The sequence below is a fragment of the Nuphar pumila genome, chromosome 15, assembly GCF_984573655.1.
Source record: "Nuphar pumila chromosome 15, dmNupPumi1.hap1.1, whole genome shotgun sequence".
NCBI lineage: Eukaryota > Viridiplantae > Streptophyta > Magnoliopsida > Nymphaeales > Nymphaeaceae > Nuphar > Nuphar pumila.
Window position 1 is genome coordinate 17,985,235 of NC_143263.1, and position 16,460 is coordinate 18,001,694.

General features: G+C 37.7%; 1 protein-coding gene across 4 annotated transcripts in view; it reads right to left on the bottom strand.

Annotated features, from left to right (window-relative positions):
* Positions 1-16,460, bottom strand: part of TPC1 (two-pore channel 1) — a 129,885-nt gene that overhangs the window by 98,229 nt on the left and 15,196 nt on the right. For all 4 annotated transcript variants that reach the window (XM_089989990.1, XM_089989987.1, XM_089989988.1 and 1 more), the window contains exons 5-7: positions 13,344-13,474; positions 2,127-2,187; positions 1,762-1,925 (exon numbers count right to left, since the gene is read on the bottom strand). In XM_089989990.1, coding sequence (XP_089846116.1) covers positions 1,762-1,925; positions 2,127-2,187; positions 13,344-13,474 — 356 coding nt within the window. The remainder of the gene's footprint in view (positions 1-1,761; positions 1,926-2,126; positions 2,188-13,343; positions 13,475-16,460) is intronic.

The window sequence follows — 16,460 nt, forward strand, 5'->3', positions numbered from 1 at the left end:
CTGTACTATCCAGATTCATGAGCAACTATATGCAGCAGAAGGCAAGAGATTGTCATTGAATACAGTTGATCATCATTAGCAATGTTCTAGAAATTGGGCTGTTTACTGAACGAATAATATGCATGTTTGGTTCAAAAAAATTAAATTATTGAATCACAGTTTGAACCACAAGATAGCCAAAAATATCAATGGAATAACGATAGAAATGAGTTTCTTGAGGCAATAAATCAGCTGGACTATTATGCACCAGACTTTGCTTCAGTTCTTAGTTCAACGTGATCAACCATCCAAATCATTTTCTTTAAAAATGCTGATCATTAAATGTGCGCCTGGATGACACCCAAATCCAAGTTGAAAACTTTGTTTTGGTGTTAACCTGGTTAAATCACCAAAACTGAGCTTGGGGTCTGTCTGAGTGCCACCAAAGTCATTTTATTAAAACTCAAATTTTGAGCAAAACTGAGTTTTGGACATGTTTCACAAAATCACCCCTCCCCTGGGTTTTTCAAGAGAGAACTGGATTTATTGGGCAGTGGAGATGCTCGTTCCGCTCACCCACCACTTCCCTTTCCTCTCCCACAAACTCTTTTGCCCAACCTTACGAGACAACCACTATCCAGCCTTTTTTTTCCAAATGGTGGTTGGATACCAATGGAACATATCGTCCCACATGGACGGGTACCATTCTAGGCTTCTAGCTGCTTTTTGGCTGGTGTATGTCCAGAAAACAGACCAAGGATTTTCCTTTATTTTTCACATTTCTGTTTTGCCCAGCTATTTTTCACCCACTCAGCATCCGGAAAAGAACAGTACGGTACTGTTAGACATAGATGGTACCAGCCCACCCGTCTTCTGGCCTGGGTGGCTGCCAAACAGCATCTCTCTCTCTCTCTCTCTCTCTCTCTCTCTCTCTCTCTCTCTCTCTCTCTCTCTCTCTCTCTCTGGCAGTTTGCACTTTTGCATATTGTCAATATTGTAATAAATAATGTGGTTTAATTGCAATATATTCAAGGCCAATATCATATAAAAAACACTTTTCAAAATATGATTATTTGGAAAATATCATAGTTTTAACCAAATAGGTCAGCACCTTCTCCCCAGGCCCGCACCTTCTTAGTTTCATTATTTGATGTTTCAACTTAGTTTTATTATTTGATGTTCCTAAATGTAGTTTTTGAAAATTATCGTATTGTACTAAGTGAATCTACATCATGTCCTGCTCTCACATTTGTATCCATGTGACAGAGATAAAACCTATTTCACAATGACTTGTGGACTCAAGGACGTGGGATTTGGATTTGACTCGAACTTTAGAATAAAAAATAAAAAATGGGACACAAAGACAGAATTTTTTTAATCAATAAAAAACTATTTTTAAATGTTTCAACATTAAAAATGGCTTTTTATTGAAATAGAATAAAATATTATTTTAAAATATTAAAATAATGTCATACGTGTCAGTGTCCGCTCATGCCACCATGGACATGCAGCCAAAATGGCATGTCCCTATGGCATAGGATAAAATCATAAAACTAGGTTAATTGACATCCAAACAACAATTTTTAGATAACCATGTTTTGCAAGTTTCAGAAACTAGGTTTTGAACCAAGTTTTTAAAAGAGCAGGTTTTTATAAAGCAAAGTTTTAGAGAGCCTATCAACTAAACAATCCCTATATTGATACCATGAAGCAGTTATACAAAGACGCATGATAGAAAAAAAGTTCATAATCAATGAAGCACCAATCTGCAGATTCTCTTACTTGTATGCAGGAATCCAAACATCTGGGTTGTTGGATGTAGTAAACAGAATAAACATTTGATAAAGGGTGGTGCCATAAGACGTGAAGATCTTCCCCTGGCTAGTATCCTCAAATATAACATATGCTAACCAGCTGCAGATTAGCAGAAACAAAATCCAAAGAGCCTGCATTATTTAAAGAAACAATTGAAACATAAGCAAATGACATTGAAAAATCACAAGTCAACGAATTTGTATCTCACAGGAAACAAGATCAAGAACAAGCTGATAGATTGAAGAAATTTCAGACACAGTAACAACTATCAATACCATGGCCTTATGATGATCCTAGATTAAAAAATAAAAATAAAAATAAGTAACACATACCAGAACATCAAGGAAGACACCAACCATTCCAGCCAAAGTGAGCATACATGCTCGTAATTCCCTAGTTCCAAAGCAAGAAAAAGGATCAATGGAAAGAACTCAGAATCCTCTTGTACGAAAAACAGACACACACACACACATATTTTATACAAGAGCATGGAAAGTGAAAGTGAAATAATAAAGTCAATGATTTATGTATTCACATTGATAATCCCCGTAACCTGATTCAAGCGAACACCAACTCCAAGGATATTATTAACCACAACCGATGTGGTTAAATATAAAAACAATCACCAAAACAAATTTTCAGTGGGTCTTCCATAAGAAACCTAAATACTGAAGCAACCAAAGAGGAGCATATTTTACTCCTCCCAAAATTATAGGTGCAAAAACAAAGATTTCGATAAGTGCAAATACTTCATAGATTATTTTTAGCTAAAAGAACAATTAATTATGTAAAAGAAGAATGTCTAGCGTTGGGTATAATGGCTGTCATATAATGAAACAAGAATGCACAATTACAATGCCAACGAAGGGCTACACAAGTGCACAAATATAATATGGTCTCTAATGGACCGATGACAATCGCATAAAAGAGATACACAAAAAGAACAAAATCCTCAAGAGTACAAAGGCACAAAGCTCACAAGCACAACTTATACTCTCCAATATACTCGGAACACGACTGCCTTTTTTTTACCGAGACAGAAACTGAAGTTATGCAGTAAACTGATCTGAATAAAGATCAATCAATGAAATGCAAACAGAAACATGTTATTTGGGTATAATGTGTTTTTATTTCCAAAAAATGCAAAGAGCGGAATATGATTTTTGGATGTAACATTATTCTAAAATGTAAAGAAAAGGATTATGATATTTTACTCAGATCTGACCTTACTTTTCTGAAGAAAATGAGGAACAACTTATGAAATTACGCAAAAGATTTGCTCTTGTGTGACCACATGAAATCACGTCAAACAAATTTTAGAATAAACAACGTGAGAAGGAACAAAAAATGCAAATAACAACATCAAACATAATATTTCTTGAGTGTCAAACAGCGTGAGATGCAGATTTTAGAATAAGAAGAATGACGATTAAAGAGGGTGACGATTTGATGTGGAAAGAGAGATATTAGATGCAGACTTTAGGAATAAAAATGCAGATTTTAGAAATAGGGAAAAACATAATACGATGGTTGAAGCAAATATTCTGCCAAATGCGTTGGATGAGAGATTCAAGAAGAATAAGAAAAGGAATAGCTTGGAAGAAGACGTTGGAGAGAGGATCAATGCTCTGATACCATGTGAGAAAGTGACGTGAGAGGAGAGAGAGGCTCTGATGACTGCAGAAGAAAACCCGAATAGGGTCTACGATTTTCACTTCTCATTAAGTATGCATAGGTACATATTTTAGGGTACGAAAATACCCATTACATAGTATACTAAAATTACAACATGCCATTATTGAGCATGTGTTTTAATAAACAAGACGAATTGGGTCTGAATCCTGAGATCCAGACCCGATCGTGAATGACGTCTTTTTACTTAAATGATTTGACAATTGCCCAAATAGCAAAGGCCACCTCACAAATTCTTAAAGCTACTCCTTTTATATCCGGCGCCACCATCTCCTCTTCTTCTTCTCCAAGTAAGTCTTCTTGAATTTTGGATTCGGGAGCTTCTTTTCACATGACTCATAATGAGTCTCTATTATCCGATTGCACTAATTCATATTTTTCATGTGTATCAACCACTGATGGTACTTCTTTCAAAGTTAAAAGTATAAGAAACCTCAACAATATCTCAAAAAACCTTTTTGTTTCAAATGTGAGGGTTATTCTAAAATTAAATTTAGACCTTTTTCGGTATCTCAAATTCTCGATTATGGGTGTAAATTATTCTTCTCATCTAAGACTTGTTGGGTGCAAGATCTCCAATCATGGAAGCTGATTGGGCAAGGCTATAAAACAGATCTTTACTATATGGATTTCTTATGTTTATCCAAAAACTCTTTTTCTAATCATGTCAAAGACATTAATTTAAATCTTTGGCATAAAAGATTAGGACACCCAAGTATATCCAAATGATCTTATTTTTCATTTTTGGAAAAATTTTGTAAGGATAAAGATTTTGTATGTGAAGATTATATACTTGGAAAAATGCAACTGATGTCTTTTGGTTCTAGAACTTCCTTTACTAATGAAATCTTTGAATAAGTACATTTGGATGTACGAGGTCCCGCTCCCGTTATGTCAAAATGTGGTTATTCATATTATGTTACATTCATAGATGATTTTAGTAGACATACTTGGATATACTTCCTTAAACTCAAATCCAAAGTTTTTTTGTGTTTTAAAAATTTTCATAATCTAGTTCAAAATTAATTTAAAACAAATATTAAACTATTCTGCTTCGACTCAAGGGAAGAGTTTCTTTCAAATTAATTTCAATTATATCCAAAACTCATGGTATTTTGTACCAAAGATCTTGTGCTAGGACCCCCAACAAAATGGTATTTCCGAAAGAAAGTATCATCACATTATTGAAACTACTAGAACCCTACTCATTTTAAAAGAAATTCCATTTTTTTTAGGTCGAAGCTGCTCTCACCACGGTATATCTAATAAATAAAATGCCTTTTCAAACTTTGAAAAACAAATTCCCTACTGAAAAACTTTTTAAAATCTTTTTCTATTTGAAAAAGGCTATGGGTATTTGGATGTAAATGTTTTGTGCTTCTTGAAAAATATAACAAACTCTCTTGTAAAGTTATAACATGTGTTTTTCTTGGATATGCCAAAAATAAAAAAGACTATTGATGTTATGATCAAACAAATGATAAACTTTATGTCTCCAAAAATGTTACATTTCTTGAAAATGAAAATGGATTTGATTTTGAAAAACCTAAGGAAGAATCCGAGTATGCCTTCTTGGATTTGTTATCTAAATCAAATAATGAAATTGTTGATAATAATGATATTGATAATTTTGAGTCTATTAATGATTCAAGTGAAGAAAGAGAATCAACTCATAATCTCGTACAATACTCTAGACGAGATAATGGGGAGCATCTATGTACTTTTGAAAAGTATAATCATTCAACAAATGTTGAAGAAACTAGTGTTAGAAGATCTAAACGAATACATAGGCCTCCAAATAGGTTTATCTCTTATGAATTCTTTTCTCAAAACTATAGGGCTTGCCTTCTAACAATTCATTCATATCATGAACCATCTAACTACAAAGAAGCTAAAAACATAAGAGAATGTGTACAAGCTATGAAAATAGAATTAGATGCATTACACAAACCTCATATTTTGGCATTTTAACCTCTTCCCAAGGGAAAGAAGAGAATAATTTGCAGATGAGTTTTTAAAATCAAAACAGAGAGTGACGGGTCCCTAGAAAGATATAAAGCAAGATTAATTGCAAAAGGATACTCGTAGGAATATGAAATAGATTATTAGAAAACATTTGCCCCAGTAGCTCGCTTGACCACAATTAGGGATCCAGTTGCAGTAGCATCCATTAGAAAATGGCCTATATATTAGTTAAGATCATGGTTGCGAGTTGAGGAAGCGGGAGCGGGAAGCGATACGGAAAGCGGGAAGCGATACGGGAAGCGGGAAGCGAGGCACTTTCAAAATTTTAGGAAGCGGGGAAGCGTGGGACCACTTAGGAGCGATTCGGGAAGTGTCTCGGAAGCGACCTAGGAAGCGTCTCGGAAGCGACCTAGGAAGCGTCTCGGAAGCAAGGGGGAAGCGAAAAAAATAAAAATAAAAAATAAAAAATACAAAAAAACTGAAAAAAACAGGGGAAGTGAGGGGGAAGCGTGGGGGAAGCGAGGGGGAAGCGTGATGGGAAGCGCGCTTCCCATTAAAGGGAAATGTGTCCCCCATTAAAGGGAAGCGCGCTTCCCAAAAAAGGGGGACGCTTCCCCCCACGCTTCGGAAGCGCGACGTTTCGCGCTTCCGAAGCGCGCTTCGGGGAAGCACGCTTCCCCTTTTAGCTAGGCGCTTCCGATAACTCTGGTTAAGATACTAAGAATGCTTCTTAAATGAAAATTTAAATGAAGAAGTATACATGAATCCTCTCCCTGGTGTGACTATTAAAAATTATATGGTTCTTCATGTTAAAAAAGCTTTATATAGGCTTAAACAAGCTCCTAAAGTATTGTATGATCGTTTTAGTGGAACTGTATTGAACCTTGAATTTAAATATTGTTACACTGACGCTGCTCTTTTTGTAAGATCTACAGGTACCTCACTTATCATTTTGTTTTTGTATGTTGATGATATGATCATCACCGGGAATGATCAGAAAAAAATTGAAGAAATAAAAATTATGCTTAAATTTTTTTTGATATGATTGACCTTGGTTTTTTGAGATATTTTTTAAGAATTTAAGTAGCATACTCGCAAAGAGGGTACATTTTGTCTCAAATCAAGTTTGCAACTGATATTGTTGCGCGTTTGGGAATCACTAACACAAAATATGCTGACACTTCTAAAGTGATAAATGCAAAATTGAGAGATGAAGACAGAGTGTTATTAGATGATCCAACTTTTTATAGGCAACTTATCAGATCATTAATGTATCTATCTATTATCAGGCCAGACATTACACATGTAGTACATACTGCAAGTCAGTTTCAATATGCACCCACATCGGTTCACATGAGTGTCGTATTAAGAATAGTTCGATGTATCAAGAAAACTATATCTAAAGGGCTATTCTTATCCTCTTCATTTTCTTTAAATCTTATTACTTATACTGATTCTGACTGGGGAGAATATCCCAATAACCGTTACTAAACTACAGGTTTTTGTGTGTTTGTAGGTGATTCCCTCATTTCTTGGTGATGCAAAAATAACAAAAAGTGTCTTTATCTTCCACGAACTCTGAGTATAGAGTGTTGACTACAACAACCACCGTGATCGTGTGGATGCGATCATTACTTTCAGATATGGGTGGTGATGTTTCATAACCTTCTAAATTATGCTGTGATAACAAAAGTGCTATATATATATAGCCTGCAATTACACATTTCATGAACGAATGAAACATATTAAGATGTATTGTCACTATGTTCGAGAAGAATACTTCAAGGCGACGATTACTTTACCATATGTTCAGTCCGAGTTTCAGATTGCGGACTTCTTCACCAAAGCTCTTTCTCTACCAAGATTCTTGTATCTTCTTAGCAAACCTTCGATGATTTCATCGTAAGTTTGAGGGGGAGTGTCAAAATATTATGTATATATTTATATCTAACTGTTATACGTATATTTATACAATATCAATATACTTATATCAGAGATATTTTGGTCATTTCATAATATGTATTTTTAGTACAATCCATTAGGGACTGTAAGGTCTTTTTTGTTTATTTATTTTTCTATTTTTTACTGTAAAGTCAAATGGACTGTTGAGGTGACAGTCCAACTAGTCGTTGGACTGCCTCCTTTAAAACTAATAGAGCCTCAACTCTCCATGTAAAGTTATGCTTTTCTAAAGCATTTGAAGTGTTAATACAATATCTTTTTTCTATTGTACGAGAAGGGGTTGGCAAAAGCCTTATACTCTCCAATATGTTCCATTTTGGAATCACATTTCGAAGTTTCAGCCATACTGAAGATGTAATTCAATTAAAAAAAAATCAGATTACCTCACATGAACAGCAAGTAATCAAGAATTTTCAACACAGCAGGGAATCACACCTGCTGTTTCCACAAAACCAGCAACCCACAAACAGGGAAATATCCAACACAGCAGGGAATCACGCCTGTTGTTTTTCACGACAGAAGGATAACTTAAACTAACATGCTTCTTTCACAGCACGAGAAAAAAACTCGACACAGCAGGGAATCACGACTGCTGAAATCCATATTCTGAAATAAACCAGCCAACTAAAGTCCAGGAATCACGAACATTGTTGCGCCCACACACATCACGACCAACGATAATATGCAGTCGCAGAAAAAAACAATCACGACACCTGTTGTTCTCCAAACATATAAGGCACGACAGCCAATAAGCCTTCAGAGCACAGTTAAACAGATCAATCATATCTCGATCACAAGCAACAACACATTAAATGAATTTTGATCACACGCAATCAGCACAGGAAAGAACTCAGCAATCACGGCAGCACAGGAAATGAAGATTTTTGCTGCTCCCAAACAGCAGGAACACAACTCGGCAACAAACACATAACTCACGTCACGACAGGAACAGAACTCGGCAACAAAAGGTCACGGCAGGAGATTCAGGCAATCACGACAGAGAAAAAAAAAACTCCAAACTAAGGAGCTCAAGGGTTACGACTCCACATCTGCTCCTTAGATCTGACGACAAATCTGGGTAACATCCCAGATCTGTTATCAAATCTTCCACAACAAACAACAACAAACCTGATTTCAAAAAGTCATGGGTTTTTTTTTCGTTGGTGAAGATCAGTCCCTGTTGATCACGCTCCTGAGATCGAGGGATCTGATACCATGTAGAAGGAAGATCTGATGCACAACCACATGTGTGTGTAGAGAGAGAGAGAGGAAAAGAGAGAGTCGGTTGCACAATAGAAAACTTGTTAACCTCAATTATTAGGGTTTTTCTCTATGTTAAATAGAGAGAGGCTAAAAAGAAAAATTACATCTAAGCCCATTATGAAAACAAAATTTCAAATAGCCTCTAATATAAAAAGACTCAACTTAAAACCACATATTCTCAACAGAAGCTATGAACGAATAAATGGAGGCTCTTCATGAATGTTGCACTTGGGATATTGTTCTCAGACCATACGATCGAAATGTGGTTGGGTCAAAGTGGGTGTATAAGATAAAGTATAAGCCAGATGGTACTATCGAGCGATACAAGGCTAGGCTGGTTGCCAAAAGTTTCACATAGGAGCAAGGACAAGACTATGATGAGACTTTCAGTCCGGTCGTTAAAATGGGCACTATATGCATCATACTATCATTGGTTGTTGAGCATCAGTGGACTCTCAGCCAACTGAACGTGAAAAATGTGTTTCTACATGGAACACTGAAAGAGGAAGTATACATGGAGCAATCCACTGGGTATGCAGAAGGGAACTCTAAAGAATACGTGTACAAGTTAAAGAGAGTTATATATGGCCTAAAGCAAGCATCTTGATCTTTGTTTGACAGTTTTTCGCTTGAAGTAGAAAATATGTCTTTATTCGGTCTCTTCTTGACCATTCTCTTTTCATATTCAAATGCAAAGATATAGTTACCCTGCTATTGATATATGTTGATGACATTATCATTACAAGTAACTCTAATGAACATATTGAACAGGTTAAAGAACTTCTGAATCATAAATTCAAGATGAAGGATCTTGGTAAACTGCGATACTTTCTTGGAGTAGAAGTTGACAGGACTCCTGAAGGCATGACACTTACCCAACATAAGTATACTGTTGATGTTCTTAGCAAGGCAGGTATGGCTGATTGCAGACCTCTAAGCACACCCAGTGTACTACATCAGAAACTCAGCTCCCAAAATGGAGATTTGTATGAGGACCCTACAGGATATCGCAAGATAGTAGGAATGCTCCAGTATCTTACCTTCACTTAACCTGATATTGTCTATTCTGTCAATCAGGTATCTCAGTTCGTGCATGAACCGCATCTTGGGCATATGGAAGTTGTTAAACGCATTCTTCGATATTTGAAGGGAACTATTGGAGATGGTCTTTTGTATAGAAAGAGTATGCATGGTCATCACATGCATGAACTTCTTACTTACACAGATGCAGATTGGGTAGGAGATCCAGATGAGCATAGGTCAGTCTCAAGATACTATATTTTTATTGGCCTAAATCTTGTCTCTTGGAGCAGTAGGAAACAAAATGCCATAGCCAGGTCGAGCACAGAAGATGAATATAGATCAATGGCAGCGGCTACAGCTGATGTAACATGGATCTGACACCTGTTGACTGAAGTAGGAGAATCGATTTCCAAAAGTGCTCTCTTGTGTGACAATCAAAGTGCTATCAACATGTCATTCAATCCCATCTACCACAGTCGTGCCAAGCATATTGAAATTGATCAACATTTTGTCAAACAGAAGGTTGAAGAAAAGGAAATTGAACCATAATACATTTGGACTGCTGATCAAGTTGTTGACTTGTCTACAAAAGGACTTATCAAGGACAGATTTTGAATGTTAAAAGGCAAGTTGTTCATAATTCAAAACCATGTACAACTTGAGGGAGGGTGAAAAGACGTCATTCACGACCGGGTCTGGATCTCAGGATCCAGACCCAATTCATCTTGTTTATTAAAACACATGCTCATTAATGGCATGTAATTTTAGTATACTATGTAATGGGTATTTTAGTACCCTAAAATATGTACCTATGCATACTTAATGAGAAGTGAAAATTGTAGACCCTATTCGGGTTTTCGTCTGCAGTCATCAAAGCCTCTCTCTCCTCTCACGTCACTTTCTCACATTAAGTTGCCCCATTGCTTGGATTCTTGAGGTTCTTCATTTGTAGTGGTCACTTTCTTGAACTTGGGACAATCCGATCTTATATGCCTCGGTTTCTTCCAATGATGACAAATAATTTTACCTTTGTATCCTCTCTCATTATGTCCTTCTCCATTGAATTTTCTTTCAATGTGAGGTGGTTTATAAGTTTTTATAAAATTTTCGGGTCTTGATACGGTAAGAACCTCATCATTAGACTTGTGCATTCCAAGTCTTGTTTTTTCTTGGCAAATTTGAGCAAGAGCCTCACTTATAGGAGTCAAAGTCCTACGAAGCAAGAAGGTCTTAACTTGCTCAAATTCTGATCAAAGACCATAAAGAAAAGAGAAAAGGTTTTCTCTTTCAACTTGCAATTTCATCATTTCAATAGCTGAACCTTCACATTTCGGTTCTGACATAGTTAGTTCATCCAAATAGGAGATAAAATACGATAAAAATCTCTTACACTTTTATCTCCTTATTTGGTATTACGTACCTTGTCTTAAAGATAATATATCCTAGTTATATCTTTTTAGATGAAGGTGCTCTTTAGGAAAATCCATGCATCACATGCCCTTTTAAATTTGATGATGTTGGTGGTGATTTTGAGCTCCATGGTATTCATGAACTATGAGACAATTTGAGCATTGCTAGCTTCCTAATCCTCCAACTTGTTTTGATATTCTTGCAAAGTTTTTTCTTTTTCTGCTTCGGATAAAGCTTTGACTTGATCTCTTTCTCTTCTTTTCAATTTAAGTTGAGGTTCATTAGTGGTTCCACTAACAAAACCCCAAAGCCTTTTACCTTTGATGTGATTCTTTATAGCGGTTGCCCACGTCAAATAGTTGTTTTTGTTGAGTTTGTAGGAGATAACGAAGGCAGAATCTCTTTCTCCCATAATGAAGAAGACTTGTGTAGAAGGAGTGGAAGAGGACTAAAGGTTGAAGAACACCAAAAGGAAAGCAATCTCAAAATAGCTTTCACTACTCAAAGAGCCTAGCTCTGATACCATGTAATGAAACAAGAGTGCACAATTACAATGCCAACGAAGGGCCACACAAGTGCACAAATATAATATGGTCTCTAATGGACGGATGATAATCTCATAAAAGAGATACATAAAAAGAACAAAATCCTCAAGAGCACAAAGGCACAAAGCTCACAAGAGCACAATAGAAAAAAGATATCGTATTAGCACTTCAAATGCTTTAGAAAAGCATAACTTGACACAGAGAGGAAAGGCTCTATTTATAGCTTTAAGGGAGGTCGTCCAACGACTAGTTGGACTGTCACCCAACAGTCCATTTGACTTTACAGAAAAAAAATAGAAAAATAAATAAACAAAAAAGACCTTACAGTCCCTAATGGATTGTACTAAAAATACATATTATGAAATTACCAAAATACCCTTGATATACATATATTGTATAAATATACGTATAGCAATTAGGTATAAATATATACACAATATTTTAACATGTCAATCATCATAAGGCATCACTTCATAAATCACTAATGTTAAGAAGTGTAATATGAGCTTTATTATTCAGTGTGCTACCCCTTCTTATTTACATGTCATTATATATAGGGGTACTATTGTATTTTTTCCTCAATTAGTTATAGATAGGGATGGTAGTGGACCGGGGGGAAACAGGGCCCCATCTGCCTCACCCCATTTGGACCGGGGATGAAGGACATGAAATGGGGATGGAGGCAGGGATGAAGGTTAAAATCAAAACCCGTGCGGGGATGGAGGCGGGGATGGACTTACGCTTTCCCCCGCCCCGATCCCCGCCTTGCCCCGTCCCCAATCCTTCTACGGGATGGCAATGAACCAAGGAGAAACGAAGACGAAGAAGCAAAAGAAAAAGAAGAAATCGACACAGGGAGAGGGGGGTTACCTGAGGATCGCCTGAGAGGGCCGGACGCGGAGTGGGGGCCGTCGGCAGGGCTCCGACGTCAGCTGGCCCGAACACTAGTGGAATAGAGGGGGGGATGGTCGGACAGGGGTGTCGGCCTAGGTTGGGTGCGCGGTGGAAGGGGGTCGGCAAGGCTGCCTGAGAGGGAGGGGGGTAACAGTGAGAGAGAGTGATGCGGGGTGTCGGGCGAGGTCGCCAGCAGTGGTGGTCATCGGTGGCCGGCCAGAAAACACAACAAAGAGGGAGAGAGGGGGAGGGCGAGTGGCGAAAGGGAGGCAAAAAGGGGTGAGAAACCGAGAGGGAGGAGGGGGTGAGGTGGCCGGACGGGGTCGATCGCCCAGCGAGGAGGCACCGACGAATCAGGGGCGACGGTGGTAGGAGGTCAAATGGGAGAGGAGGGGGTTACGGGCGAACAACGTGAGAGAAAGCGGGGGCACAGGGTTTCTCGAATGAGAAACCCTTGCCCCCCCCGTGTGCTTTAAGTAAGCACGAGGGAGGGCGTGCACCCGGTTCAGATCTGGGTCGGGTACGGACCCGACCCGGGTCCGACCCAAAAGCATTTTTTTTTAATCCTGGGTTTTACAATAATATTCAGTATTTCATATGCGTATTGTGCCTTAGTTCACTTTGTGATATTTATGCCTTAGTGTATTTAACGAGTGGATGTTCATGTCAAGTTTTGACAAACTTGATTATTTGTAATATTATTTACAGTTAGTACAGCTACAGACTAAACGGTCAAACAAATGCACATTGATGACAGGCACAAGTAAAGAACAGAAAGTAGGTAGAAAAGCATACCTAACATTCAGGATGACAATGATAACACGAACATATGGAGCAATTCTTAATGGCAAGGACGTAATAGGTCCAGGGGTGACATAGAGTGCATCAACCACTAAATCAGCTATCAAAATTAAGAGGAAAATGACCTGCACATGTCAAGCACCAGTCAGGGAGAACTGCAGAGCCAAAAGGTAACATGAAATATTAAAAATGAAAAGGAAATACTCCAACCAGTAGTTTGTACTCAAATAAAAAATAAGGAGACCATTAAGGATTTGATTGGAAGACAGTAGCCAGGGTAGAAGTTGAGGATCTGGTATAGTGTTTTTGGACAATGTTTGACCAATATCCTCCCATGACAGCAGCTTGTAGAAATGGTGGCATGTGGTGACTTGAGGAAGTGAGTTTAAGGTCTTACTCCTTTTATTACATACCATAACAGAGTTGACAAATACCACTTCAAGGAGAATCTATTTGCCATTCCAGGAGATGGATCTCTTGTTTTACCAATTCCCTGACTCCTGATGATGCATTCCTCTAAAACATAATTAGCAATAAGAATTTAAATGAACCAAGACACACCCACCGATTTGTTTTTATCCACTGTTTTTTTTATTGTGCATTCAAACAGACCCACAGATGGCTATACACTCCACTTCCACACTTGATATAAATCATATTCTTGCTTCACATAAGACCAGATAACAGGCTATAAAATGCATAATTTCTGAAGTGCGACCTCTTATCAACCAAAAAAGCCAGCTCAATCAACATCTATAAATACTTTCACATAAAAACTACCAGGATTAGGAAAGAATTCCTTTACTATGGCTTCAAGTACCTCAAGGTTCTATATAAGCTCTTTATGTGAGAAGTTCTTGGTTCATGCATATATTTGCTTAACACCACGATATAAGCTAGGTCCCATCTCTCAATTGTGAGGTAGATGAGTTCTCAAACCAGCCATTAATAGCTCGCCACCTTTTTGTAATGTTAGCCTACACTTCCAAAAGCTTTTTGTTTTGATCCATGGAAGCATCTATAGGTTTACACCCTCAAAATTTTGGTTTTCTTTCAAAGATAGCAATCACTTCCTTTATGATGGCACAATGCCCATGAGTGACCCCAACACTTCTATTCCAAATAATAACATAATAGTTCCAAGGCCTTTGTGCCAAAGTTATTACATAGATATCACTTTAACCATCAGATTTCCCAATCATCATCCTTACTTAGCACTATGTAATCTACATAAATGCCTCAAATGGTCTCCCTTAGCTTTGTTTATGAACAGTACGTTATTGCACAGGTGCTCCATACTCAAACTCTTTACTCCATAATGGCTTGACTAGACCATCCAAATCATGTACTTGGAGATTGCTTGGGTCGTCTATATACGGTTATCGGTAATTTACGTAAAATTTGTTTTCTTGTCTTTTTGGTGAAATCACCGAGTTAGAGCCATGCTTCAAGTTCCCACAGAATAATGAGTTCTTCACATCTCCTTGATGAAGCAATCAAGATCAATGAGTAGCAAGAGAAAGCATTATCTCAATGTGACTCTAATGAAATTCAAATCTCCTATTAGAGAAACTAGGAAATCATTTGTGGGTTTCAACATATCCCTTAACCGCTAATTCAGCCTTACGTGTTTTCATCAACTAGCCGGCTTGAATTTTAATGCATGCACCCACTTATATCCCAGTATCTTCTTGCCCGGTGAAAGATTAACCAAGTCCCACGTATTCCTTTCTTTAAGGTTACCATACCATTGATCACGACACCTGTCATTGTGGTAGGTTGATACCTTCTTATAGCTAGCTAGAAAGGCCTTATAAGACTGAGATAATGAGTGGTAAGAAACAACCTAACTTAAATGGAGATGTCAATCATTCCCAGATATGAGTCCAGACTCCAGACCTTAGTGAGTATATGCAAGTTCAGATCTTCCATGTGATGTATGCAATAGATTGGCTTCCACTTTTTCTTCGATGAATGACAATATATGTCAGGATGTTTTCCAAGTTATTTTTTAAGTGTCTCATAATACGATACACTGCCATCATGTGGGAGGAAGTAGATCCAAACATACATTTGCTGACTGTGCTTATAAGAGATTAAGATATGTGCTTTATTATATGAGTGATAAATCAAGTATCGAAAAAGGTACAAGACATCACCCTGACAACAAAAGCATGGAGAAAACAGCACTACAATTATTCCCTGTCATCCACCTGGTTGGAGCAGGCAAAGGCCACAGCAAGAACTAGCTTTTCCCCTCTTCCTGACTCAGGGTGCTAGGATGATAGCCACAGTATGGGCATTCTGAATCTCAACACAACTCTAGATTTGACCAGGCCAAGTTCAGAAACTTCTAGAAGGACAAGAATACAAGATGGGTGACTGATTCTTCGTCCATGTAGCACATCACACATCTGCTGGCCAGAGAGAAGCCCCTTCATTATAGTTTCTGTTGAGAATAGGTGGTTTTAAGTTTAAGCCTTCTTAGATTAGAGGGTATTTGAAATTTTATTTAATAATGGGCTTAGATGTAATTTATTCTTTATGGCCTCTCTTTATTTAACAAAGAGAGTTGCTTCCCTAACTGAGTTAACGAGTTTTCTTGTGCAGCCGTCTCTCTCTCTCTCTCTCTCTCTCTCTCTCTTTCTCTCTCTCTCTCTCTCTCTCTCTCTCTCTCTCTCTAGGGTTCGGTGTATCTAATCCTTCCTTCAACATGGTATCAAAGCAGCCGATCGTAGGAGCGTGATCGTCGATCGTGATCAATCTTCGAATGATCTACACCAACGAAAAATTTTTATATCTTCAAATCAGGTCAGTTGTTCTTATTCTGTGTAAGATCTGATAACATATCTGGGATTGATGACCCAGGTCTGTCATCAGATCTAAGGGAGCAGATGTTTTGTTCCTCTCATGATTTCCTGGATTTCCTGTCGTGATTTTTCTGCTGCCGAGTTTTCCTGCCGTAAGTTCATGCTGTAAAAAACCCTTGAGCCATTGTTTTAACCCATTCTTTTCCTTATGGCTCAAGAGGTTAAATCAGATGCGGATTGCTCCAATGATTATATAACTCTTAGCCAGGATGAATATAACAAGCTTCTTGCTTTATGCTCA